We start from the raw sequence: 27,831 nt of genomic DNA on the forward strand, positions 1-27,831 counted from the left end.
ATACTGTCCCTCATACTGAGCGCTGGACCAATGCCTGCTTCAGCTTCGTCACCGAGTTTGTTGTGAAAACCCAGAATCCGCCCCAGGTTGATTCTCGGTTTTTTTCGTTCCAGGTTAGGAGCCTGAGGACAGTAACCGAAGACCCAGATGAACTACTTCTCTATCCTCTGAGAACACTGAGGCACTATCTCCAATGGACCAGCTCTACTCGACCCACCTTACAACATCTCTTTGTAAGTACAGGCCCGTCAAAGAAGAGGGTTACGAGGAATACCATTTCACATTGGATTCGAGAGGTGATTTTCCGTACCCTCTCCCCTCCCTCTTCTCCACTTGCTGGTACCAGTCGAGTGAAGGCTCATGATGTGTATGGAATGAGCACATCTCTTGCCTTTAAGAAGAACCTCTCTGTTACACAGGTGATGGAAGCTGGCACATGGCCTCGCCATTCCACCTTCACCAGGTTCTACCTTAGAGACTGTACCCACAGTTACCTCGACACAACTGACCTTGGTCCTGTGGTAGCCGCTCAACAAGTGGTTTAGCTGCCTCCATGCCCTCAGAGGTCGGAAGTATCGAATTGAGGATCGAGGTTCCGTATCAGGCTGGGGGTGAATGTGAGAGTATGACTTGCCTATTTTCTTTCCACCTTTTCCCCTTACTTGGGGCCACAGCATCGAAACCCATTCTCCAGCACCGATTTTGATACTGGTAAGCATTTCATGCCCGACTAGTGGTTTTTCTGGAGACATACAGAAGTCAGTCTCTACACTCCTTTCCGAGGGGGAGTGTGCTGCAACCCAACAAACCCATTATGATTATATAGCCTGGTTTTGGTTGCCAGAGAGAGTTCTACGCTCACGCCTTTGATACCCAAGCCGTCAGCCATCAGGTCGTATTTACCATGGCTCGTGGGGTGAAGGATTCACGACCCTGAGCTATAAGCCCGGGTCTTGGCATCCCGGGTTCCATTCTCAGCCAGCAAGACAGGACTTCCATCCCTACTTTAGGATGAGTCTCCTAAGTAAAGGACGGAAGGTTTGTATACGGTGTTGGAACAAACGACATATTTTAAAGTAAAATGTTCCCTAACCGTACAAACCTGGAGTCCTTTACTTGTATGGTCCTGCCAAACACCCACCCCCTTGATTCAGGGGTCATCATCAAAGTCCTGGCTGTAATCAAAGTGACGACCTAGTGAGCTGGTGGGGAGGCTGTGCTTCGGGCAGGTAACTACCAGGCCGGTAGTTACTACCTCAGTATGTAAAAGAATATATTAGCCGGTAGTTTCAGCTGAGCTGCAATCTACCTTAAGTAAAGGACTCCAGGTTAGGGAAAAATACATTTTATTTTAAAAAATGTCAATGTTTTGTTATTTTGAAGGTGAAGATCTATAATGTGGTATTTGGGAAAATGGAAAACAACTAAAATCAAAAGTTAAAATGACACATTGAAGTTTGCTGAAAAGCCTTGACAGATGGCATTATTTGATGATATATTGGAATTTCAGGGGTCTTGAATAGGATGACAGAATCTCAAAGGGTAGAGTTTGAAATATTAGTGTCTAAACACTTACAGATTCTAAGAAAACCAGCAGAAAAGCTGAAAGCTGTGTTTTTTGTTTTGTTACAAAAGTTTATATTTTTTGTTTTGTTACAAAAGTTTATACTGTATCTGGTGCTACTTTAATTAATTTAAGTAAATTTTGGTATCTACAACAAACAAGAGCCTAATGGGAAAAAAATAAGCTTCTGGAAAGAATTGGGACTAAGTGCTACGCTGAAGTGCCGTATCTTTGTAATGTGTTGGTCATTATGAAAATCGAGCACTGTATCAAATTCTTATCCTTGTAATACCTACAGGTAAATAAAAAATCAAAGAGTTCCGTCATCTTATGCATAGTTTGCATTTTGCTCATTAGCTTTCGGAAATTTTATATTGTGTTTTGAAATATACAAACAAGTTTAGAAGGCTACCTTCCAGCCCTTGATAAACTCTAAATAGAAAAATGCTAAAGTGGTTTATTTTCATGAAAGATAGGCATTTCCACCATTGCAATATTAGGTACCCTGTACCAAAAGGTACCTAGTCTACCTTGTGATTTTTTTTCTAGTAGTTTTGAAGGATTGTTTCTGAGGCTTAGTGGGTATGTGCATATGTAAAACAAGGTTTTGCAGTGCTTGACTAAGTAGGAATTGTATTTTGAAGTTGCTTTTGTATTGCTTGGATAATATTTTCTTTAGATGTTTAAGGACACTTTTTATTTTAAACCTTTAGTTTTAAATATTTTTTTCCTTTCCAGTTATGTTATTGATTCTGGTGTTTGTCACTTAGTCCTTTGTGAGAGAGGATACAGCAAAAAAACTGCTTTCACATTCGTAGAAGAAATGGCCGCTGAATTCAGTTCACAGTATGGCAGAAGAGTTGATCAAGTTGCTAGACCTTATTCCTTTATTGAATTTGGTAAGTGACCCAGTAATTATATGCATGATATTCTTTTATTTATTTCTGAGTCATTATTTTATGTATGCTGTTAAGTGGCATGGTATACTGTGCCATTTTTATGAAAAACGCTCAGAAACTTTAAAAGAAAGTTGAGGAAAATTCCTTTATGTTTTTAGAAATATACTAAAATAATGCCACAGATTTAAGACCAACTGGTACTCCTCTGTATGTTTAATAAAGTAAGGTTGAGTACAATGAACAACAAGAGTGTAAAGAAAAAGGCAGAACAAAAGAAGATGGATTTAAATATTGAGAATGAGACTAGAAATTATCTATTCATCAGTTTATCTGTGATCTCATGATTTGGTGCTTGAGTAAGAGAATACAGTATAACAAACAAGCTTCTGAGTTCCATTCAAGTTAAAATTAGGTACTGACTTTTATAAAAGCGGCTTTTCCTGTTTTCCTTTTCTGCAAATTACTGGTTTTGAATGTTTTCCTCTTTCATAGTGAACATTTTAGTGTCACTGTATCTAGTTGAGAAAATTAATTGCAATGAAGGGGTTAAGTCTTGTGTTTCCACCATCAGTGTATCACTGGGAATCCAGACTTTGTGGCTAAAGCAAAGAGACCAGCAGCCTCTTTAGATAAAGACTTGATTTTTATACATTCAACTTACCTGTCAGATATATACATAGCTATTAGACTCCGTCGTTGTTCCCCGACAGAATTTCAAATTTCGCGGCACTCGCCTACAGGTAGGTCAGGTGATCTACCCCCCGCCGCTGGGTGGTCGGGAATAGGAACCATACCCGTTCTCTAATTCATATTTTTTCTGTCGCTTGGAATGTAAACAACGTTTGCAGTTCCTCCTGATGGATTTTCGTGTTTCATCGCCATCGATCGTCTGGGCTAACTTTTACAGGGAAGTAATGGATCTTTGGTTCGGCATACGCTTTTGTTAACTTTTAGAATTTTTTTTGATAAAATTAACTTCGAAAATTTCGAAGATTAGTGACGTGTAACTACCGAAGTTTTCGGTAGACACTCATCCACTTTCACGAAAGTGAATTACTTATACTTTCATGAAAGGGAATTACTTATATTCATTATTACAAATAAGTGTTAGAGTTTGATTGAGGAAATGTATATCTTTCTTCCTAGTTGGGGAAGTCAGAAAAGTAACTATCCTTTAGAAGCTTTATTAGCTCTTGTGTTAACGAGCAATTATAGTAGTAACAGTACTTGTAGTTGTTGCATCCTCATCACCTTCTTACTCTGCAGAATCTACAATATCATATTTGCAAATTGTAGACTTTGGATATAGTTCAAATGCGAACTCTTAGAATGTAAGAAGTGAATATAGTGTTCCCCCATTACAATGGAGGGTGCTTCTGATCGGCTCTGTCTCGCTCTCAGGTCTAGACCTCTTCCAAGCTCACAAGCCCAGAGGAGAAGGAATGTCGAAAACCGTAAGGAGGTTTCAGAGAATCCCTATCGGTCAGGCGTCCCCTCGGCAGGTTCTGTAGAGCGTCCAGACCTGCCAGGGATAGCCATTGGAAAGGCATCCTAAAACAGTGTTTCTCCCTTTTTATGCCTACTGTTCCTCGATGGATAGAAGAACTTCGAATGAATGAAATTGGCGAAGATCCTCGTATAATGCCTTCTGGTAGAATTATTCAAAATGAGAATGACATTAATCGATCCACCTTTCGGAATCAGGCGACGATTTAGCGCCTTCTTATATTAGAGATCATTCGATAACATTTGTGATAAAGTCATTGTTCGAATATTTTTTTTTTTCGCAACTAGACGAGAGCGCTATCCCATGGGGGTATGAAATTGTTATTTCAACATAAAATTCCCCATCGGTGCATTTTTAGATATAAATCTATCATGATGAGAACGATTTAGATTGTTTGTCAATCGAATGAATTATATGGATCTCGTTGAGTGATAAAGCATATATGTATGACTTTTAAGCTTCTAGCTCCTACCATGCTTAGGACAAATCGCCTTAGGACTACGGTATGGCAAGGCATATACACATACCGAAATTTATGCTATAATGGTCAAGTGAAATCCTTACAAAATTTCCTAAATTAATACGGTTTACCTTAATGTAACAGTATTATAGAGGATTCTATTACGCTAGAGTATGAGTTATATGATGCTATCGTTTCTTCGAGAAGTGATCGGAGAAGCATTTCTTTATTGGTGGATTGAGAGTAGGATAGAACATTTTTCTTCGTGTTAGAAGAGGTTTCCATGAATTACCAGTACCCTTCTAGGACTTTCCTAGGAAGGAATATGTTTAAAAGAATTGTTTAGACGACACCTATTTAGTTTCTAGACTTGTCGAAGTCTCGTTCGCTTAATTATGCTTATATAAAAACTTCCTGAAGTTCGATAATAATTTTATAAGATTCCTTTATTTAATGGAGTAACTGGCAACTCTGGAAAGTGAAGGCCAGACGGCTTTCGAAGACTGCTTTCGCTTTGAGACCAACGGAACGCAGTACCATCTTGTTCTCAGTCGTGAGTGGTCGTTTACAGCTCTCTCTCCTGCGGAATGGGATAACTAACCGTATCTCTTCCCTACAATCGTGGTCTTAGCCTCGGATTGAGGGAATACTGAAGCTATCATAAATAAAATATTGTCTGCCTTTTGTTAGGAAGCTTTCAATAAGAAGTATATTACAACCTTTCAATGCTGTTTACCGTAGGTAACATGATTAAAGGATTCTAATGCAGCAGAACATTATATTATTTAATGCACTCATACTTACGAAAGCATGGCTTATGAGAGTACATACTTAGTGAGAAGAGAGATGTAATAGAGATTCACTTCAAGACTACGGTATGGTTAAGTCTTTCGAGAAAGGACACAACCGTATTTAGAATCGGATATTGCGCAGAAGTTGTATGAGTCGGATGGGAAACATTCTTTTAGTGGGAAATGGTTTCCCTGAATGGATTATACTACGTATATAAAAGTTTTTCATAATAAGAACGGAATTAACATATGAAAGGATGTCGGGTACCATAAAGACACAGATGTTCTGGCACATAACATAAAGATAATTAGTAGGAGGCACCAGCCTGGCGCAAATTGTGCCAGAAGCGCCAGCTTGGTGCAATAAGCCAAGAGCACCATCCAAAATATTTCTCGTTTGAGCGAGTTATTAAATAAAAGCAATGAAAGAATTTGCGAGTCCGTGAGAACCTCGATCGACGATAATAACTGTTAAAGTATGTCTAACATTTATTGCAAAGAGTTGTGAGAACCTGCGAGAAGTCTTCTTCATAGATCTCTTAGTAAGAAGAAGACGAACAGTCTTCCTGTAGACTGCTTCCTTTTCCTCAAACCATGCCATAAGGAATCATAAGCGCCAGCCAGACGCCTGGCTCTAACTAGAAAATAATTAGTTAATAGATATACCTTAGAGCAAATTATGCTTTCCTACATAGAGCTGGGAAGTTACTCAGTCCCTCGCACTGGAGTGGTCCTTCTCGTTCAGGAAAAAAGGGGGGGGGGATACGGAAGAATTAACCGAGGAAAGAATAATTCCTGTTCCGATATACTCGAATTAGAGGAAAATTGAGAAGAAACATCCAACTATGGAAGTACTGTAGAATTATAGGATTCTTACAGCACCTCTTCTTATTTTGATATCCAGATTTCCTGACCACGGTTGCAAGTAATGGGCCATAAAGGCTCCAGCCAGGCTTTAACCAGGCGATAGGCGCCAGCCAGGCGCAAAGCGCCAACCAGGCGCGAGCGCCAGCCAGGCTCGAGGCGTCAGCCAGGCACGAGGGCCAGCCAGGCGCGAGGCGCCAGACAGGCGCGAAGCGCCAGCCAGACGTGAGGCGCCAACCAGGCGCAAGACATCAGGATCTCCAATTTCTCAGTATTTGGAGATAGACTTTCCAAGAGTTTCCTCTTTGAGAACTGACACAAGATCAGTTTTTTCCTGACAGGGACACAAGTTGTCGCACAGGCGGCCGTGGCCCTTGTCAGGATTAACTGAAATTGCTGGAGTCTAACAAGAACAGACTTCTCATGTCAGGTAATATAGTGGTCGCGTGAGCGACTTCTTTCCTGGCAAGAGGAGTTGTTTTGGGAGAAACTTTCTTTGCCAGATCAACCCTCTACTGACAATTATTCTAGATATCGCACAGGCAAACGTGGTACGTGTCAGGATAAGTGGGTTCTTCTGCTTTATAGACCTTTACATTGTGAAGAGAACCGATATCTTTAGAGGTCTCTCGCTTTCCTCAACATTATGAGACAAGTGATAGAAAATATATCGGACTCATAAGTTAATCTGGGTGCAGGTTTTAGAAAGACCTTGGCAACCCCTTTTTTATTGCACGTTTCGGCTAGTCCCTTGAACCATGCAGCTCCTCTTTCTCCTCTTTCATTGTTATTAACAGGATGTTATATTATCCTACTCCTATGTAAACATATAACAAGGGAGACCTTGTAATGTTTTGGTACTGGAAAAGGACTCGTAGGAGCTCTCAGTATTGGGTGAGAGGCTCTTTCAAGTATCTGAACTATACATTACGGCCTGATGTCCTAAGATAGGAATCTTGAATGATTCTCCTCGATCCTGGATCAATTATTAGGAGAATAGGATAATAATAATTTGTTGTTTTGCAGAATAACGATGATAGAATTTTCCATTCTCTCGTTGCCCAGGCACGAGGTCAGGAAAAAGAATATAAGAGAGAGGTAGCAATATACACCATCTTTATGTTATAGAAAGGGGAATAAAATTTAGTCTTTTTCCCCTAAAATATAAACTCTTTACAGAATGTAAGACAAAGGGCGTCAGAGAAAGAGAGGATAATACGTTATGCCTCATTTTAGACTTAGAGAGGTTGGATTCTCAGAGGTCACGTTCTTCTCACAGCAGGTTTTAGAAGTCTTTTCCAAGACAGTCTGAATATTCTTTCAGCATCTATTTTAAATGGACCTTAACAACCTCTCCACTCTGAGTTTGTCTGCGTGCAGACTGACCAGAAGTGGACATGAATGAGAGGATGTTTCAAGGTAAATGACAGTAGTCATGGATAAGATATATAATTACTGCAGATCGTGCTAGAGGGAATGAGGAAACTGTCCTCTTCCCGATACCCTCTGTGAACCACATAGCGGTTTTTTCTGCCCCTTTCAGAGGGAAGAATTTACCTTTGTATATATCTGCTATCAAAGAACGCAGTAAAAGGCTATACCCTGTCTCTATAAAGGGAATTGGAGATAGCAGAGCATTAAGATCTTCGGGATCTTATACAATACCTCTATACGACAAGACTAGGAGATCTTATAGTTACAATGGGATCCTATTTGGGCCTCAGATTCCGTGTTCTGACAAGATGGAACTGCTCCTCATCAATGTTTCTCTTGGTACTAATCGACCAAAAGGACGAGTGAGATTTTGGGCTTGGAATCTGGAATCAAATTCTAGAAAGACTCAGCAATGGGTTCCTGCCAGCATGGTATGTTTGGCAAAAGAACTAAAACCTTTTTTCCTGGATCAACGCTTTCAGATAAAGGATTCGTTGTCCAGGCAATGTATTTACGTTGTCATCTACAATTGAAGATAAGGTTTAAACGTTTGCTGACAGAGTCTTTGGAATACGATGAGGGCTCAAAACTACTTCCCAGAAGGTTTGAAGAGATATATTTAAAGTGCTAGAAATCGGGAATCCTCCCAATTTCAGCTCAGAGTCTCCTTAGACTTCCAGGCTCTTTCCCTGCCTTCGTGCAAGGATAGGGAAGATTTTGCAACGAGAGAACTCATCAACATGTAGGAAGAGTGCTCGTTAGCAACGGAAGTATCAAGTATGATCCTCCTCGGAGGAAGACTGGTCTCTCGGACTATTAGATTTCCTATCGTCTACTGGATGTAGCTGACTAAAATTACCTCCCCTTGTTGCAGAGGCCATAAGCTCAAAGTGAAAGAATTTCTTCTACCCTTTTCCATTCTCCTGATAAGTGATTGTGGATGTTCAATGTAGCGCCAATCAGGCGCCAAATGCCAAACAGGCGTAAAGACGCCAGAGCAAGACAGTCCAAATAAACACTGTCATTGTCTGATGAGGAGAAGGAGTAGGCCTCCAATCTGGCGCAGATGCGCTAGAGGTGAATAAATCAGGCAAATAAAGTGTCCGAGGTGGACATCGCCAGTTTTCATCAAGACTCTTAACAAGCTCGAATCTCCAGCAAGTGGGGAGAAGTCAGCCAGGCGCGAGGAGCCAGCCAGGCGCCAGGCAAGCGAAGCACCAGCCAGGCGCGAGGTGCCAGCCAGGCGCGAGGCGCCAGGCAGGCGCGAGGCGCCAGGCAGGCGCGAGACGCCAGGCAGTCGCGAGACGCCAGGCAGGCGCGAGGCGCCAGGCTGGCGCGAGGCGCCAGCCAGGCGCGAGGGAGGCGCCAGCCAGGCGCGAGTGAGGCGCCAGCCAGGCGCGAGTGAGGCGCCAGCCAGGCGCGAGACGCCAGGCAGGCGCGAGGCGCCAGGCTGGAGCGAGGCACCAGCCAGGCGCGAAGCGCCAGCCAGGCGCAAGCCAGGCTCTGGGCTTCATCCAGAAGAGATCTGTTCAAAGAAAGCCCTGGTCTTCTTTGGAAAACAGTGGAATATCTAAAGCACTTCTTGAGTAACTTGATGATTCCTTCAAACAGCTAAGAATTAAAAGCACTTGAAGTGCGAGCTTTTAACAATTCTTGTTCTTTCCATAACAATATGTCGTGAGAGTCATATTAGCTGTAATAACGGGAGATGCAACTCTGTGTTGACTTCTCTTGCACGAAGGAGATCAAGTGGGCCTATGAGAGATCCTTCTCTCTTTGTATACGTGTCCACGGATGCGTTGCTGGGATAGGGAGCCGACACTGATCCTAACTAGTGAATTAAAATTTTTATTTATTTTTTTATTTTAACATAAGTATTATTTTCTGGGGTTATTTGAAATGAGTTTGGGGATAGCTCTTTTCAAATTAAACACAAACCCTCGTGTTAGGATCAGGTGATCGGGATCGGTGTTGTGCTCCTTAAATTATGCGAATAGGCATTGGTGTATTGTCATGTAAGTGGATAAGACCCCATTGACAAATGACCACTAGATTCTGTCAAGTAAGTGGATAAGACCCCATTGACAGATCTACAAGAACTCTTAGCCATAGGTCACATCCTCGCTGAGGCTCTTGAGACGAAGCACACTACTAGCAATAGCTAGGAAGTCGACCCTTCGTCTAAACACATAGGAACCAAGGTTTTATTTATTTATTACCTACAACGTATGTTGTTTACCTGTCTATTCAGTAATAGCTGTCTTTTACCCTCCACCAATGGTGTGAATCAGCTATGTATATATCTGACAGGTAAATTGAATGTATAAAAATGATATTGTTATGATACAAAAATTAAAGTTTTATACATACTTACCTGGCAGATATATACAATTAAATGGCCCACCACCCAGCCTCCCCTCAGGAGACAGCTGGAAGAAAAAATATGAATTAGAAAACGGGTCATTGGCTTCCTATTCCCGCCACCCCCCAGCGGCGGGGGGGGTGGGGGTAGATCACCTGACCTACCTGCCGCGTGTGCCGCGAAATTCGAATTTCTGCCGAACGACGGAGTAATAGCTATGTATATATCTGCCAGGTAAGTATGTATAAAACTTTATTGTATCATAACAATATCATTTTAATGACTAGTAATATTCTGAAGGAGAGGGACGTATCCTAATGCCTGTCAAAGATGCTCACAGCTTCAGGTTTTGAAAGTATTAGAATGATGGATATTAGGGATCATCACTTTCTTCCCATTTCCTTGATTAAAGAGACAGGCTAGGTGCAGCAACCACTATCACAACAACTTTCAGATCAGGATACTTGCCTGAAAATAGGACTAGAAGAGAATATTGTGAGTCTTGCTATTTCATGTTTCAGATAGCTTTTTACATCTTCACGCATGGAGGTTATACAGCAGCTCCTCACAACGAAAGGCTTTTCACGAGAGGCTGCGACAGAATGTCCGGATACCTCAGGAAGTCCTCAGCATCTCAGACCCCAGTCAGGAGATTCTGTCCTAACTCCTTGACCAGTCCAAACACACCTAGAATGAATTGCTTGCCTTTTTGTCCATATAGAAACAGTAGAATTTCCAATGAGAAGTCTCCCTTTGGAGGACATAGGTGTAGGTGAACTTTACTACTCATGATCCACCCTGTCCAGTGGTGGTTGGTCTCCAGAGACTTTGGATGCAGTGGGAAGTTTGGGTGCAGACTCATGGGAGGTTGAAACCATAAGAGAAGGATATTGATTGCTGTGTCTGTAGACAATCCTTGCCTTCACTTTGAAACCAATCCAGTATGTGTACTTTGCATTTCATAAAAATTCCTGGCTCTCAACAAAGTGGTAAGGTTAATGATAATAAAATGGACTAAAATGAGTGTTACAGATTCCTGCTCATGCTTTTACAGCCAACTGTTTGGAGACCTACCATCAAGTTTAGCCCCCTAAACATAGTTTTACTGCTTGTGCCCATTCTCATGAAGTGGTTACTAGGGAGGGAAGAACTCTTAAGCATCAGTGGACCTGTACAGGTCTTCCAGGATATTCTTCAGTTCTCCTGGTAGGGCAGGTCTTACTGATTTAGGACACTTAACACACATTGGGCTGGCTGTAGTTCCACAAACATTTATATGAGAATTGGTTTCTGTGGCAGGTTTGGCTCAAAAGATGATTGTCAAGCTTTTGAGATAGTACTTCAATGACTGGCAGATAATGGCAGCATCAGCAGCAAAACTTTGACAGTATCTGGACCTGATTGTCAACTGGGACAGGGTTCATGAGTTTAGGACAGCAGGTACTGCATTGACATTTAAGAGGAGTTGGTTGTGTCCACAATCTTTTGTTTTAACATAGAAATCACCTTTGACTTTTGTCAAGTTTTTACTTTTGGCTCACACATGGAAATATAGATGTATATATTATTGGACCAGTAGTGGCCATTGGCCAAATAGTAACATACTGTGATCATATTGACCATTTATCACTTGCCCAGTAGTGGTCTTTGACCAAATAATAACAAACTGTCATCATGCTGATCATTTATTAAACTCTTCTTCCTCTTCATTATAGTACTCTTTTCTATTTCATTCAGTTTAGATTTCTGTGGTATATGTATCTATGCTTTCGAAAAAGGTCTCATGTACAATCCCATCAACTTGTAAGGTCTGTTCCATTCTTCAGCATCTTAACTGCTTTTGTAATAACTTGGCTGCAGTGTTTGGAGACTGATTTTGAGTGAGTAGAAACCATGTCTTTACTAAAAAGGTTACAGTCCTTCCCATGACTTCTTATAAGGGGTGTACCTTCTGGTTTTCACATTCCTTCATTCATGAGGTTAATGGCTCCAAAAGCCAATGTTATCATTCTTGAGTTGATAAGAGGGCATCCCTCAAAAGAAGTTACTCAGACTGCTGTTAAGTACTGTACTGTGTTTATGGCATGTCAGATACAGTTTTCGAAACTGATATTTTTGGTACAAATCCATTACTGTACTTACAGGGCCCATCTCTTGGTTCCATTCATATGGTAAAAAGATCAGGCAGCATTGGTGATGACCATTTTTTATGAAGAAGCTTTGGAACCATTTAAGAAAGAAATGGGATTGTAACGTAACAATAAATTTTGTTTAAAAAATTGTTATAAAACTCATCTCCAAATTGCATAACTATGTAAGGTAATCCTGTTTGGTAATGTGGATTGAATTTTCAATTTCCATTTTAATTTACATAAAGGTTTGCCATTCAGCATTAGGTAAATTTGTAAAAAAAAATTTTGTGAACTAGATTAGTTTTGCATATTTTTGGTTGGAAAATTTGTTATTTTATGTGCCAGTAGGATTTCAGGTGGCTGGTTTGGGTGTATGTTGTAAATTAGTCTACCCTGGCATGATGAATTCTTTTATTCTAGTCTGCTTTTTCCTTCAGACACATATATCCAGAAACTAAGGCGTCAGTACAGTGACCAGCGAGGAAGACGACACTTACATCAGTTAAGAGAAGATTTAAATGATGTTCAGAGAATTATGATGGATAATATTGATGATGTTTTGCAGCGAGGAACAGCCCTTTCAGGTATGAAATGCTACTTTACTTTCTTAGTTATGATCCTAAGAGTTTATATAGATTAAAGTTAGTGGATCAGATTATGTGTGATTTTGATCTTTAAGTATCTTAGCAAAGAGATTTTTTTTCTAGTATTAACCTGGGGAACTATTAGTCAGAAAAGTTGTAGATATGGAGAGATCAATTTGAAACCCTGAGAAATCATGGGAAAGGGCAAAGAAGAAGAACTAGACTAGATTGGAATTCAGGCAGAGTCCACAAGACAGAACAGAGTAGATAAAATTTATTTTATTTCTTGACCACAGAAAGGGAAAATCTTATGTAAAATCATTATGATTATGATAAAAGCCTCTACGTATAACCTGTGCAAGTATAAATACATACTTAAATTTTCTATTATGTATTACCACTTGCAGGGAAAACACTAACCAGAATTGGTGGAGGTAATTGTTTGTTAATCAGTGGTGTAGACTGAGTTTAATACACCTGCGAAAGGAAGAATTTGCCTTGCTCATTCCTGCAACACATTTTTTATTCATCACAAACCCATTATTGTTAACAAAGTCTGTTCATGTGTGTGCATAAATTCTAGCTGCTCCAGTCCTTGGAAGAAACCAAAAAAACAGCATTCTGGCCCAAATTATAGTGCTTTTAGAAGATTCTCAGGTCAGAGTTCAGTACAATGAAATCTGAGCACTTTTTGTATCCTTACTTTTTAAAAGAAATTTTGATAATTTTTATCACCTGGCACTTTGAGGTGCAAAACTAATTTTATTATTTTTTACCAAAGAGGTGGTGCTTTTGAATTTTTGGATTCCTGTACCTTGGGCCCCTTAGTAATGGTATGTTAAACAGACATACAATTGCAAGACCTTTATTAAAAGCATCACAGTGCAGTTTTTGTCATTGTCAGGAGTTTTGGGTTTTCGGTAACCTATCCAGGAACCCTACTGGTACCCTCATCTTTCTTGGGTTGTCATCAGCTGAGTTCCCTTCCACAAGTTGCCATTTTTGTTATGTTTAAAGTAATGTGTTTGAGATGTAACAAATATAAATTTTTTAAATAAAAGCACTTTTTTCAGTACAAACCCATTATGTTCAACTTGAAGTGCCCACTTTCCGACCCCACTGTCTGTCAGCTTTCAAACAACACAAGAAATGGGACTTTAACCAATGGAGTTGAGGTAACCTTGTCCACTAAGAATATACTACCAGGTGCTTTTTTGTGGATTAAAATTTCTGGGATTAATGGACCTCCACTGACTCCTATGTAAAAAAAATTTTGATTGTCATTTCACCTTAATATTTGGTCATAGATCAAGAGATAATTTGGAAGAATAAGTACTACTGGTTTCAGAGTGTAACCCAGATTGTTAGAAGAATCACAATCACTCATAGGTTTCATATAGATCCTACAACATTATAGATATTAGAGTTCATTGATGCATCAAGCTAGCGCAGGGGAGCTTGTTTCTTGGATATACAAAAAGTAGGAGGAGGAATCAAGAGGAAGTGTAGGGAAGGTGTCGTTCTGCATTTTTACAGTAAGAGTATTTTTCAGCTTTTGTTCGATCAAATTTCTGTGGCACATAAAAATAGACAAAACAAAAAACATTAACTTACCTACAAATGCAGGAGCTACATGATGATAGTCTTTGACAGGGCTCTAGAATTTTTTTTCTTGAGAATAGTTGTATCACTCTAGTTCCCTTACTTATTCTAGGTAGGAGGTTTTGAAATTTATATGTTTTGTCTGTTGTCCAGAAGGCTGTTATGCAACTAGTGTAGAGGGAGGAGACAGGACACAGTATGAGAATGGGAAATGAAAGATATGAAGGGTGAATTAGCTCATTTTGTCATAATTATTTGACTTTATTCACATGTTTTATGCTTTTTAAAATGTGAACATTTGCTTTTCAGATTTGGAGAATAAGGCTTCTGGATTGTCCATGATGTCTAAAAAATATCACAAAGATGCGCAGTACCTGAATATGCGTTCAACTTATGCAAAAATTGCTGCTGGAGCAGTAGTCACATTGGTATTCTTTGTTTATTTCTTTATCTTTTAGTCTCTTTTAGGAATGTAATTGGTAGCTATAATAAATTTGTAAAAAACAGCCTTGTTGAAATGTTTTTTCATACATTTTCCACTGTTAAAGAAACATTCAGTGAAACACTGCATATTCATTAAGTGTTTATATAAATAAAGAAGTATTTGATAATCATGAGGGGAGATTTAAATTTTTTTGTGTTTGAATGTGCTGTGCAGTATTTGTTATTTGATAGATTACTATATGTTTAAAAAGGTTTCAAAAAGACATTGATATGTAGTTGTCCTTGATAAAAGAGCTACATGTTCAAAGAAGTTATTTGATTATTTTCCGTTATTTTTTACTGTCGTTGCAGAAAATTAGAAATTATACCAAAATTTTTTTTTTAAGGAAACATGCATATGTTCTTGGGAATCAGTTGTAGTCGGGATTTTGATTATTTTATCACTTGTAGCTCTTGGTTAATATTTTGGGACAGCTTAGTTTTGAAATATCAATCCCACAGCAATCAATGTGGTGCAAAATCGGGAAAGAAACCCTGTCACAGTAGCACTGCTTTTTCTGAATACTTTAATGCTAAAATCATACAGTACATATTAAAAAACTGAGCCTGTATAGTACTGTACTTTGTCATGAAATCATTTAATGCAGTCAGATACCATGACAAATATGTGGGTGTTGTTTGTTGGAATTTTATTATGTGTAGAAATTATTTATGATTGTAACTATTTGCATTGTTTACATAAATATTAATTCATTGTATGTCAGACATACAACCATAGGGTTTTAGTCTCCATAAGTGTCTTTGAATGAAGATTTGTTGATAGCTGGGATTTTTTTTCTTATAGAAACTCATAGCAAAAGGACAGAACCTTTCTTGAGGATAGGAGCCACATTAGCATTAGTCCATTTGATACCAAAGAATGTACTTACTCTATAAATGGACTATCTGAATGATTAGGTGAAGGAAATGTAGGTGAAACTTTGTTCTCCCTTTTGATAGATTCTAGGTACTGCTGAGAGTCCCCAAAACAAATTTTTTGTATTGTAAAGGAAATTTCAAATGTTTACTTGTGGAATATAGATATGTTGAGTCTATATTGTCAAGATTCAAAATATCAACTATATCTGATTTTATGTCACAATGATGATAAGTTTACTGGTAATTATTTTCTTGGAAAAAAGAAACAAGATCATATAGTTCTTCATTATTTTTCTATTATTGAAGGCTTATTCTATTTATTTTCTAATTACTTATAGTATTAATGGTTTTTTGGTCTTTTAATTTGAGCTGAGAGGTAGGCAAATGGAGAAGTATAATTGTTATTTAAGTAATGTTCATACATTGCCTTGCAGCTTGTGATTCATAGGTTTTGTATAGTAAACTCTAATAATCAATGTATTGGTTAATGGTTTAAACATCTAACATTCTGAATGCCAAATATTAACTAGATTCTTCCATACTCACTTGAATTTTTTTTTACTGTATGTATGCTGAATATTTTAACCAATCTCTTTTTGATAGCATCTCCAATTAAATTATATCAGACCTTATTTTATGCTCTTCTACTGGCCTTACTATAAGTAGTGGTAAACCACTGAAAAGAATGATGGTCGTAAGAGTAAAGTTCCGTATTTTTTCATGTATTTCATTAAAACATAAAGGCTTGTGTAACGTACCTGCAGAATTTAGTATGTCCATTTGTAAAGTTCTATGAATTTTTTCATGCTTCATTCCAAAATTTATTTCTGGCAAAGTTTTTCATTATTGAGTCGTTTAACCATACCACACCACTTTTTTCAAATAAGGAACACAAGACATTTCTTTTTACATCTGCTATTTTTTATGTACGTTATAGAGATTGGATTTAGAATTCCTTGTGCTCTGAATATGTCTTGTCCACTTACTGTGAACTATCAATACATTTTTTAAAAGATTTTTTATGAAAATGTAACTCATTATAGGTGATGTTTCTCGAACAATAAGAAGTATAAAGTACTTGTAGGAAATTATTGAATTTTAAATCTTTTGTCTTCATGTACTGAAATATATAATACATTAGAAGGACTTTGCAAGTACGTATAAAAATTAATACATAAAACAGTACATTATTTTGTAGTTCCTGAAACTCAAAGAATGGGATAAGTGAATGTTGTTTTGGGCTTCTTAATCTCCTGCTATAACATAGTGTTTTGTGTGACTAACATAGCCTTTACTTGTTTTATTTAATTATTGTATATATTCTTTTGTTACCATTTTTCAAACCCATATACTGAAATAAAATGGTGGCTGGAATATCATCCAGTTTATTTTGCTTGTTTGGTGCATACAGAAATATATAGGATATTAAAAACCAAGCATTATGAAAATATATAAAAAAACAATTTTACACATCATGCATCTATATACTGTATATCATCTTTTTCCCATTTCTTTTAGGATTTAAAACTATTGGATCTTTTGTCTTGTTTATTTTTATACATTGTGGACGTTTAGATTTTACATCGTAAATGATATCGTAGGGTCATTTGGTACTTTGATAAAAGCCTTGAATAAATTCACACAAGAAGTTTCTGTAGTATTATTTTGTAGAGAAAAAGGAAAATTCTGGGGCGCCATGTCCCGTTGGATCATAAGGAAATCCTTGGTATTGTTGATTAAAAGTTGGCGAATGAAAATTAGCAGGCTGTGCTGGGTAGTTGGCTGGCTTCATTGCCCTAAACTGTCGATTCTTTCTGGTATTTTTGTTATTTTTTGGCAGACGGAAGTGCACGCCACCTCGTGCATAAACTAATGAGATAGTTAATGCAAGACACATCAGCAGTTGAAGTATTCTCTAGAAAGGGCAGAATATGGAGTAATGTTAAATTTTATATGAAAAACTGTGTACCAATATGTACAATAAATAATCTCTCTCTCTCTCTCTATCATTTTAATTCAGTTGCTGTCATAAAAGTGATTCTAAAAAAGATTCTGTACTGTTCTACTTACCCACAAAAACATTATAAATTTCGTAGGTATTAATATTATTCTTGAACTGTCAGCACTGAAGCTTTTGTTTATCTGCAAGTAAGCCATAAATGTGAATTATGATGAGAAATGATTTTTAGTTAACACTCATGTTTTAGTTTACAGAAAATATTACACCCATTCATACACGAAAAAATATGAAAGCGAAAAAATATGAAAGCATTAACAGTTCATTTGAAGTAAGCTGATGGGTCAAATTCTCCCACAGTTAATAGTCTGTTATATTTTCAGAAAGAATAATATGTTTTGTTTGACTTATCGCTACTTCTGTCTTCACATCTGATACGTCCATTGACAAATCATCAGTAGATTGGATAATAAAATTCCTTAGTCACAGTTATAACTTTGAAGAAATTTATGAAAATGAAAGAAACTGAAGTAGGTCTAGCTGTTTCCAGTCAGTGTGGTTACTGGTGAATCATTTATTCCTTAAAACATTTAATACAAGAGCTCTGTATAATTGATATACTCTGTGATCCATCTAAACAATGTCATAAAAATACAGTGCTTTACAACATTAATCGTTAAAAAAATGATTTCTGCTTGTGGCAGTGACTGATTGAAAATGTGAGATTTAGGATTCTTAAAGAAATTCTAATTTGCAAAAGCAAAAAACTGACTAGTGCCTCTAGTGCTGTTAATGCAATGGGCCTCCACTGATTCATTCAGTTATCTCGTTTCTTTTTTCTCTCGGGCAGATCATCCCAGTTGACCCTTGGTTCCTTCTTCATATTTCTGGTTCTTCACTTTTCTAGAACCTTGAGGTGTCCATGTAATGGCATGTTTTACAGTAGTTGAGGAACATTTCCAAGCCAGTGCCACCAGTCAGTCATCAATCTTTTTTTCTTTATACTGTACTGATCATTTAAGTTTTTTTACTTATGTTATTATGAATATGATCTTGCCAAATGGTATATAGTATTCTTTACAAGGCTTTATTTTCAAAACTATAAAACTTGAAAGAATTGTTTCAAGATTCTATCCCACATACTCACAGTGAAATATGTATGGTAAACACATTTTGGTTAGTTCAGTCTTTTAGCGAATTCATTTTCTAAAGATCCATCATTTACAAATTTCTTCCAAAATACCTAAATGTGACATCACTGATTGGTTGACTTCCCGGTTTCTCCCCCTACTTCATCATATATTCCTTTTTCACAACCTCTGATATAGCATCACTGATTTGTTTACACAAAACTGTCTTTTATATTTAGTGTGCTTTTAAACTGACAGTAGACTGCAAGATATACCTTCAAAGAAATACAAAACTGCCATGTTGGTACCATCAGTGGTTTTCAGTGTGTAATTTTTTCTTGCAGCGGGAACTTGGTGTCTTTGTCACTGCTGTAAAGTTATTTTTCTGTATGTTGATTTATAACCCAGTCGTTTTCCTGTTCTCAAGAGGATTTTTACCATGCTATTTTTGACTTTTTTTTTTTCTACTGTTTGGAATATGTTTGTATTGGTTAATATGCCATTGTTTAATAAAATTGAGTTTTTATCTGCTAATTGATTGTGAATTCATGAGTTAATTTTATCTGTATATAATTTTACTGATATCTTTCAGTCTTCCCAGTTTGTTTTTCACACCATGACATTCTGTGCCAGGTTGTTAATTACCATAAATAAAAGGACTTGCAGCTTATGCTTCTTCGAGTTGTACGTATTTTTATGCGTCTCGGTTTATTTGCGTAAATAGTTTATAAATGTTTTTATAATTAGTTTATATCTTGTCAAATAGGATTTATATACTTTTCTGACAAGATTAAGTCCAAGAGGTCTTTGGTGTTTTTGAAGGGAGGTACAGAAGGGGAAATGTCCTGATGGCATAACTAGTGAAGCCAATACATAGTTTATTTCAGGGTTAAAAAGTCTTGTGCTGGAAATTACCAGAGTACTTCAGAGATTCATGTCTTGTAAGTCTTGTAATTCCTTCCCAAAAATCTTTGTTCTTGATGTGTTGAAGGCTTATGATGTAGCATTACAGTGGAATTTTGCTTGAATTGTTATTCAGTTGGACTTTGTAAATAATGGAGTTTCCTTATTAGTTAATGAAAACAGTGCTTCTTAAAAGGAAGCAGGTCGTAGGATTCAGGAAATACGGAAGCTTGAGATGTATGCAGTATAGTTGAAAAATGTAATGAAATATAACTCGACTTTCTTATTGTTATTCATTCTTTCACCAAGTCTGTTATTACTCCTACATGCGTAGCCCTGTCCAAACCAACTGTAGAGCAGTTTTGTCTGTATTGGTATACTTTCATGATGTCCTCAAACAAAGTTATATGTACTCTTTTCAGTTAAAGACAATTCTTTTAACCTTTCCCTTAGAACAAGATACTTGTTCTTTTGAAGCCTCTGGTCCTCTCATAAGTGAGCAAGAATTTGTCCCTGGGGGTTTTTGCCTCGTTGCTGGACAGGTTGCCTTTTTCACAACCTGCTGAAGTATATACTTTTCTGTGTATTAAGGATCCCTGGTTTATTGATTTGAGTTTATGATAATTTCTCTCTCTCTCTCTCTCTCTCTCTCTCTCTCTCCTCTCTCCTGCTCTCTTCTCTCTCTCTCTATCTCTCTCTCTCTCTCTCTCTCTCTCTCTCTCTCTCTCTCTCTCTCTCTCTCTCTCTCTCTCTCATGCAGTTAGTTAGCATATATAACAAAAACAAAGATGATAATATATAAAATAAGTTGGTGAGTAAATCAATGAAACCTGAGTAATTGTATATACTAGGCAAATTCATGGTCCTTTAACCTATTGTTTTTTGTACAGGTCGTGTCTTTGGAGTTCATAAAGCAGAAGGTATAATGAAATCAGTGCAATTGACTCTCAATAGTAACAATCTCGTATATATATAATTTTCATTGTTGAAGTGCACAGGTAGGCATTGCTAAAGGGTGCATGCAGTCCCTTTGAGCTGCACAGGCATTTTGGTCTTTACCTCCAGCCCTGCCTGTTTTAGATTTCTTGAACTTACTGCCCAACAACTCGAACATTTTTCAATTTCATAAGTGCTGAATGATTGAAAGTGCCAAGTACTTGGCTGTATACCGTAAATTTTGTAATTTAACTAAACTTTAGAGCTTTACTTTTATCTTTACCTTCGTTTCTCTTCCATGATAGTATCCTGGTAAGTGACAGGAAAGTAAGCAAGACAAAAGAATCTTAAAATTAATTTCTTCAATCATGGCGGGATTTGAACTGCCATGTGAACGACGTGAAAATTAATACGTTTTAGGAGCCTTCTTAATGGACTGTACTACATCTTTGGAGACCATCTTCATCTCATACCGTTACTTTTTACTTTTAGGCTAGAATCGAGCCTCCTTACTCCATTAAAACTATTTTAATTTCGTGTAGTTGCTTGATACTTTTAGGCTGAATGGAGCCTTCTTACTGCATTGAAATATACCTGGGTGTGTGGGCTAGGTACATAGACATTTCAGTCGAGTGGCTACCAAGCTAAATTCACGGAATCCGGGTAAACAGCCACTGATTACTTCAAGTACTTTTACCTAGTAGTAATATAGCCTTCCAAACTGTTTTATTCATGAGACGGGTGTGCCGAAGAGAATCATGCTCCACCAGCAACTTTAACAAGAGAAGTTCCTACTAATGCTGATCCTGCTCAGAATTCTAGGCAGGAAGTGTGCGGGACACAAACATCATAAGCCATTCTGCACAAGTTGAAGTAAGCCCAGCCAGATGGTCTTCACTTTTAAAAACAAATCTGTGACAGGAGAAGGTACAGAGATATTAAAATGTGTCGTCACTGTATTTTCATTGATGTAATTTAAATTGGTTACGAATAATTGAATGACAAAGAACATTTTGCTGGTTAAATCTAAAACCACATTATTTCGTCGTTTCAATTCATAATTTTATTAGGGTTGTCGATGCTAAGTAAATCGATATATGGTAGCCAGAACCTAATCACCAGAGTAGAAAAGTTTTTAAAATCGTAATAAACCCTACACTATATATTTCTGATGTTTATCCTGGGTGTACTTGAACAGATTCGTTAGTACTTTTTGCAAATTCAGCCAAGAATTCATTCCCTCATAAAATTTTATTACTTTGCTAACTTTGCTGCTGAAAGGGTTTTGCAAAGTTGATTGCATCTTCGACGTAGAATTGAAATCCCGTAAATGTATCATTTAAACACAGTTATACACTAACAAAAGATAGCAGTCAACTAGTTATACACTAACAAAAGATAGCAGTCAACTTATGGTACTACATTTTCTTCATTTTCACGGATTCGAGCAGCCTCAAGGGTGCCCCGGCCTCATAATTACCATGTTATACAATTGATGGGTGAGCGCACGCTACCATTTGTGGTACTAGGCCATCTCAGGGCTACATTTAGCTTCCTGACCGCTGTTCTTTAAACCCTACCCTTCCGTATTATTAGACCTTGGGTCTGATTTCCGTAGTTTGTCTGTAGGCTACACTCACGTGACACCAAGCTATTTTATTTCAGTTGTCTTTTAGTATCTTTATTAGCTAATTATTAATTTATCTGCTATTATATTATTTTTATTCTCATGCTATTTTCTTATACTGATGGTCTGTTGTCAATGCAATTTTCAAGTTTAACAAAATAGTGAGTGCACCTTACGGACGATAATGAAAATAAAGTTCCCTTTTTCAAAATAGCTTACTCTGTCGTGATCGGGTTTAGACGTACAGACCTTGAGTAGCTCGTAATCACAGCAATTAACCCTTTAGTATCAAATTATTCCCTCCAATATATACCTGACATACTAACCGCACCTGATCAAATCTTAGGGTATTGCCTATAGTCTTTCAATTATTTCAAGGTTATTTTCCAATGACTTTCTAGTATCAGAGACACAGGTAGCTATACATTAAGTTTAGTAGCGGTGTATTGTGAGTGAAAAGAATCCCATTAAATAAATAAAGGAACATATGTCTGTATGTAGAATGTGTATGTATGTATGTATTTAAATATCAATCAAAACCACAGGTGAAATAATAGCAGACTGTAATAGTCCCTGACCGGTTTCAATGTTATTCTAAGCCATCCATTAGCGAAATAATGACAGACTTGGCGTAGACCTGATCGGTATCAATTATATTTTTGAGCCATTCGTCATTGGTTTAGAAATGGAGTCGAAACCGGTCAGTAGTACCTACACCCAGTCTCTTATTATTCTGTTTCACTCCTGGTTTTGAGTGATATATGAATTACGTGTCAAGAGTGATTATAATCGTATTCAAATATATATGTCTACCCCGTAGGGGGTTAGTGCCATCAGTGCACCTTATTCGGTGCAATGTTGGCATTACTTAAGGTTCTTTGCAGCGTCCCTTAGGCCCCTAGCTGCAACTATTTTCATTCCTTTTACTGTACCTCCGTTCATATTCTCTTCCATCTTACTGTCCACCCTCTCCTAACAATTGTTTAGTGCAACTGCGAGGGTTTCCTCTTGTAACACTTTTCAAACCTTTTACAGTGCTTGGCGTAATGCCAAAACTCTATATAAATAAAATAAAATCAAATTATATATCTACAAGAGTGCATTTATTTTGAAAGAATTTAGTCTTATATTATGCATGTGATAAAACTTTTGTCTATGTATATCACCTGCTTCGAACCTCCCTCTACCATTTGATTGGCGTTTAGTAAAAATACTGTGTGCACGCCCAGTTGTGTATGCGTGTTTGTGTAATCACACACACACACATATCAAGATATTTGTCCAGAACTCTCCCAATTCCCAAAGTATTTGTAAATCCGAGAAGATTTGACCGCCATACAGCCGACCTCCCTCTTGAACAGCATTAAAATAATAGGGGGAGACAAAAGGATTAGTTGTTGGCATGACGCTTATTGTGCGTGGTTTTGTTATGCGAAATGTATTTTGCTATTGAGAAGGGGCTCTTACATATGTTCCTACATCATGGAAGTCGATACGTTGAATTAATTATCCAGCTTGAAATAAAGTTCATTACCTCGCTTGAACACTCAAAATTCTAGTCCCTATATGCTTTTCCCTTAGTCCTAAACCACACTAATTAATTCATCTCATGCCAAAAAGGGGAGAGCGTCTCTCTCTCTCTCTCTCTCTCTCTCTCTCTCTCTCTCTCTCTCTCTCTCTCTCTCTCTCTCTCTCTACTTCTACAAAAAGCATAATCTAAGTGCGTCTCTCTCTCTCTCTCTCTCTCTCTCTCTCTCTCTCTCTCTCTCTCTCTCTCTCTCTCTCTCTCCACTTCTACAAAAAGCATAATCTAAGTACATCGCGAATCTTTCAGATTTCCATATCTTTATTGTCAGTCTTTCAAAAAGCATTTATGGCTTTATATTTTCTTTACCGAAACCAGACTCCCGTAGCAACGCCAGGACAATTTACGTCAACAAATGAAATATTAAGTTAGGAAACACAATCAGGTGGATTCATCATTCTGGAGGCATCTCCGTCCAAGGTCACCTGAAAGGTTCTGCCAGGCAAAGCCGTCCGTATCTTGGAGAAGTCCGTATACACCGCAACGTCCGCAAGATTTATCCTCTGTAAAGTTCTCACAATCAAGACAGATGGAGCTTTCATCCAAGTAACGTGATCCACGAGAATACTATACGCAAGATGATGAAGGGGCATTTGTTTTCATTAACTTGTAATTACTTCCTAAAGAGTAATTATCACACTGAGAAGGCCTTGTTTTCTCATTAATTTCGTCTGCATGTACACTACATTAATTTTCTTTGCCAGTAATAGTACAGGACACAGCACTTCCGCAAATTAGGTAATGTAATTTGCCACTATGTTGTGTTTACAAACATCACACCTCCGATTGAGTCTATCAATGCTGTCGGAAAAAACAATCGTCAAAATACATTCCCAGGAATTTCACGCGATAAAGAAATAACATAAAATAAGAAAGTATATATAAGAAATTTTCCTGGTTTTGCACGAAATCTCAAAACAAGCAAGCAGCAGCAGTATCCTTACTTGGCGCGTAGACCCAGTCGACTAGCTGAAGAGAGCAGGCTTTGGCAGCCTAGATATTACGAACATCGGCTCGGTTACGAAGGCCATCCTTCAGGAACCGCCCCATTTGAGGTACCCGTTTTCCTTGAACTTAGAAGGGACGATTTATATATACACTACTGACATCAGGTAATGTTTTTACCATCATCTTGTGCAAAAATAAGAGCTACATGTAGGCTACTCTGTGAAGCTCTAGTTAACTTTTTGTTAGACTCGAACATCGTCTGTACGTCACTCCAAATGAGCTACCAGACCGGAATATATAATGGTTTCTTTTTTAAGTTATAGCAGTGTCTAATGTTCTTTTCGGGGTTAGAGCAGTCCAGTGACCACCAAATGACTTTCAATCAATATGTCAAGATGGTTGCCACTGACGCTGGGGGAACCAGGTGTAGGATCAAGACGTCACATCGAACAGGCCTTCTATCTCGGTGGTCTTGGTAGGATACGTATATGCAAACGTAGTTATTTTCTTCATTAGCTATAGATTAAAACGCGATCGCACGCACGAGCAAGAAGTCATGATTTAGATATTGCGTGAGTGAATGCATTGCCCGGAAGTCTTTTCGTAACTAGACCTACTTACGCTCTACTCTCTAGAGCAAGAGGTCTTGTGGGCATGAGATAGACTTATTCTAACAGCAGCAGTGAAGACTTTCTTGAACAGGGCGAGTATAGGTGCTGACTGTTTACTGTTGCATATCATAGATCAGAGAGTACGTATTCCTAATATAGTCTGACAACGTTCCATTTAAGGGCAATGATTACTCTTCAGTGATATTGGCCATTAATTTCACATTAGTTTGTCAAATTTACACGTGCACTTCGCATTAAAAGGAACATCAATCCTTGTAATTGGAATGTCCGCTACACTTGTTTGTCATTTGTTTAACCAGCGAGGGCTATAGGTATGCAGGTAACTCTTGAACACGACAAGAATTTATTCGGAGATTTGTATTCGGGATAAGTGCATTACATTCTTATGTTTTCATCTTTTTTATTGGGACTTTGGTATCAAGGTAGTTTTTTTTCCTGCACTTTTGTACATTTAAACTGATTTAGTTTTATTCCTTATATTTGTTTATCCAGACCCCTAGTAATGGTCATACACCTTCGATTTCGTTTCGAAATTGTTAAGTCTACATCCAAGATCTAGACATCTATACGTGCGCAAGCATGAATATAAGATTACGTATGCATGTATTGCTTCTTGTGTCTTCGTCCACCGTAGTCTACAACCACGGCAGCCTTCTTGTCGGAACATCATCAGAATTCTGTATGGTCATTGAATCTAATTAGCAGGGAGACAAGGGCTGGTCAGTACCTTCAAGTCCAAGTGGTTAACCCTCATCATAACCTTGGGAAGGCGCACACACACACACACACACACACACATGGGGTGGGGGAGGAGGGAGGCAGTTGCAGATCTACATTTTTGGGAATAATTTGGCGTCACTCATGGTTTTTAACATTACTGGATATTATACACAGGGATTAAATTCTGTTAAAAATGTTTTCTCTCTCTCTCTCTCTCTCTCTCTCTCTCTCTCTCTCTCTCTCTCTCTCTCTCTCTCTCTCTCTCTCTCTCCAAAATGTTCCTGCTAACCATTAACGTATATTGTGGATCTTCGCTGTGGTTTCATAGGATTTCATTTTCACGTTAACTTACATAATTTATCCATGATATTAAAAAAACTATTTTGGTAGATATTCAGGGGGCATATTAAAAAAAACGAATGCGAATACCAAATCTTTTAAGGTCAAAGCTTCATTAACAGTGTCTCTAGTATCAATTATTTCCCAAACGAAATAAAATTTCATCTTAACGAAACCGATGATAAAGCGGAAGTCATACCTTTTCAGTCACAACGTTAACATATACATTAACAATATAGCATAGAATTGTAATTCTAAATAAATTGCTAACACAACATACGTAAAATACCATTATACTGATGTTGCAACAATTCGATTGACCAACATATATAGGTAATTTGGTTAACGTTATACAAGCCAATCACGAACAAGAATAGCAAGAATAAATTTGAACAACAAATGTCAATAATTTCATTTTTATGATTGTGAATCATGTCAAACATTCCCATTTACCTTTAATAAATATTTCCGTAGGAATAATTGTATTATCGCCTACCTTTCCAGGGAACGTCACAGGGATTCTTGTTACAGAAAATGCAAGGTGAACAGTCAGGTCGGAGTAGAGGACAGACTTTACCAATTTCTTTATGAGTGACTGCTTCTGAATCTGATCCACATTTATCACCTTAAGATACTGAATCTTCAATAGGGGAGCGAATGTTTGGTGTCAGGTGATGCTCTTTGATGGGCTTCGAGGCTGGAAGACTAAAAAAAATGCAGCAGTTATTCATTCTTAAAGAAAACGACATGGATTATATCGTTGCTAAATAACATGAACATTTAGGGTGAAATCTTGCTTGGTTCATCGCTTACATGAAAACCTTACTGTCCTATTAAAAGCTGACCATGTTTTAATCTATTTATTACGCCATATAATGATTACAATGGGCGAGTGAAAGTAATCATTATATAATATTATTATAACAGGCATTGTGGGGAGCTACTACTTACACTGTATCTACCTACTGTTCAAAATAGCTCACATTGTAAGAAATCTGATTTGCCCTAAGAGATCTTTTTACACTGTTGTAGAATGAGTTAATAGTATAAATAGATAAAATCTGGAACAAAAAGGAATGAGTCAGAAATTTAAGATAGGTATAATCACCACATCATATAAATCTGGTAATTTTCGAGAAACAGTACTAAGAAATTGCCAGATTCGGAATTCCGGATGAAACTGTTGAAACTTGAAACAAGCAGAACAACTTCGTTGGTTCTCAGTAACGAACGTTCGAGGCGCTGTCAGTTTGTTCATCATCATAAATGTCGTTAAGCGGATGTTTTAAGGAATTTACTCGTGTCGTGAAGGTGTCTTCATGATTTTACAGTGTACTCACCAGTGACCAAATTTTTTAATGGCCTAGGCCTAATGCCATCCGGGACCTGCAAAGCAGAGTATACCTAGTACAGAAGCAGAACTCCTTTCATACCTAGGTATGTAAGCATTCATTTCAGGCATTATGGTTTTCGATTTTGGAATTGATTTTGAT

At 37.7% G+C, this 27,831-nt stretch overlaps 1 protein-coding gene and 2 long non-coding RNA genes across 3 annotated transcripts in view; 1 reads left to right on the forward strand and 2 right to left on the reverse strand.

The window, feature by feature from the left end:
* LOC135222831 (vesicle-trafficking protein SEC22b-like) overlaps nt 1-17,210 on the forward strand; it is a 93,827-nt gene extending 76,617 nt beyond the window's left edge. The window contains exons 3-5 of the mRNA XM_064261160.1: nt 2,303-2,463; nt 12,451-12,597; nt 14,509-17,210. Of these exons, the coding sequence (XP_064117230.1) occupies nt 2,303-2,463; nt 12,451-12,597; nt 14,509-14,657 (457 nt within the window). The 3' untranslated portion in view covers nt 14,658-17,210. The remainder of the gene's footprint in view (nt 1-2,302; nt 2,464-12,450; nt 12,598-14,508) is intronic.
* Nucleotides 17,097-17,768, reverse strand: LOC135222838 (uncharacterized). Its single transcript, XR_010316363.1, has 2 exons — nt 17,632-17,768; nt 17,097-17,476 (listed from the first exon to the last, which is right to left on the reverse strand). It is a non-coding gene; the product is annotated as an uncharacterized LOC135222838 (long non-coding RNA).
* A 3,511-nt stretch (nt 17,769-21,279) lies between these two features.
* Nucleotides 21,280-25,987, reverse strand: LOC135222844 (uncharacterized). Its single transcript, XR_010316365.1, has 2 exons — nt 24,644-25,987; nt 21,280-21,399 (listed from the first exon to the last, which is right to left on the reverse strand). It is a non-coding gene; the product is annotated as an uncharacterized LOC135222844 (long non-coding RNA).
* Between the last annotated feature and the right edge of the window lie 1,844 nt (nt 25,988-27,831).

This window comes from Macrobrachium nipponense, chromosome 20, assembly GCF_015104395.2.
Source record: "Macrobrachium nipponense isolate FS-2020 chromosome 20, ASM1510439v2, whole genome shotgun sequence".
Taxonomy (NCBI): Eukaryota; Metazoa; Arthropoda; class Malacostraca; order Decapoda; family Palaemonidae; genus Macrobrachium; species Macrobrachium nipponense.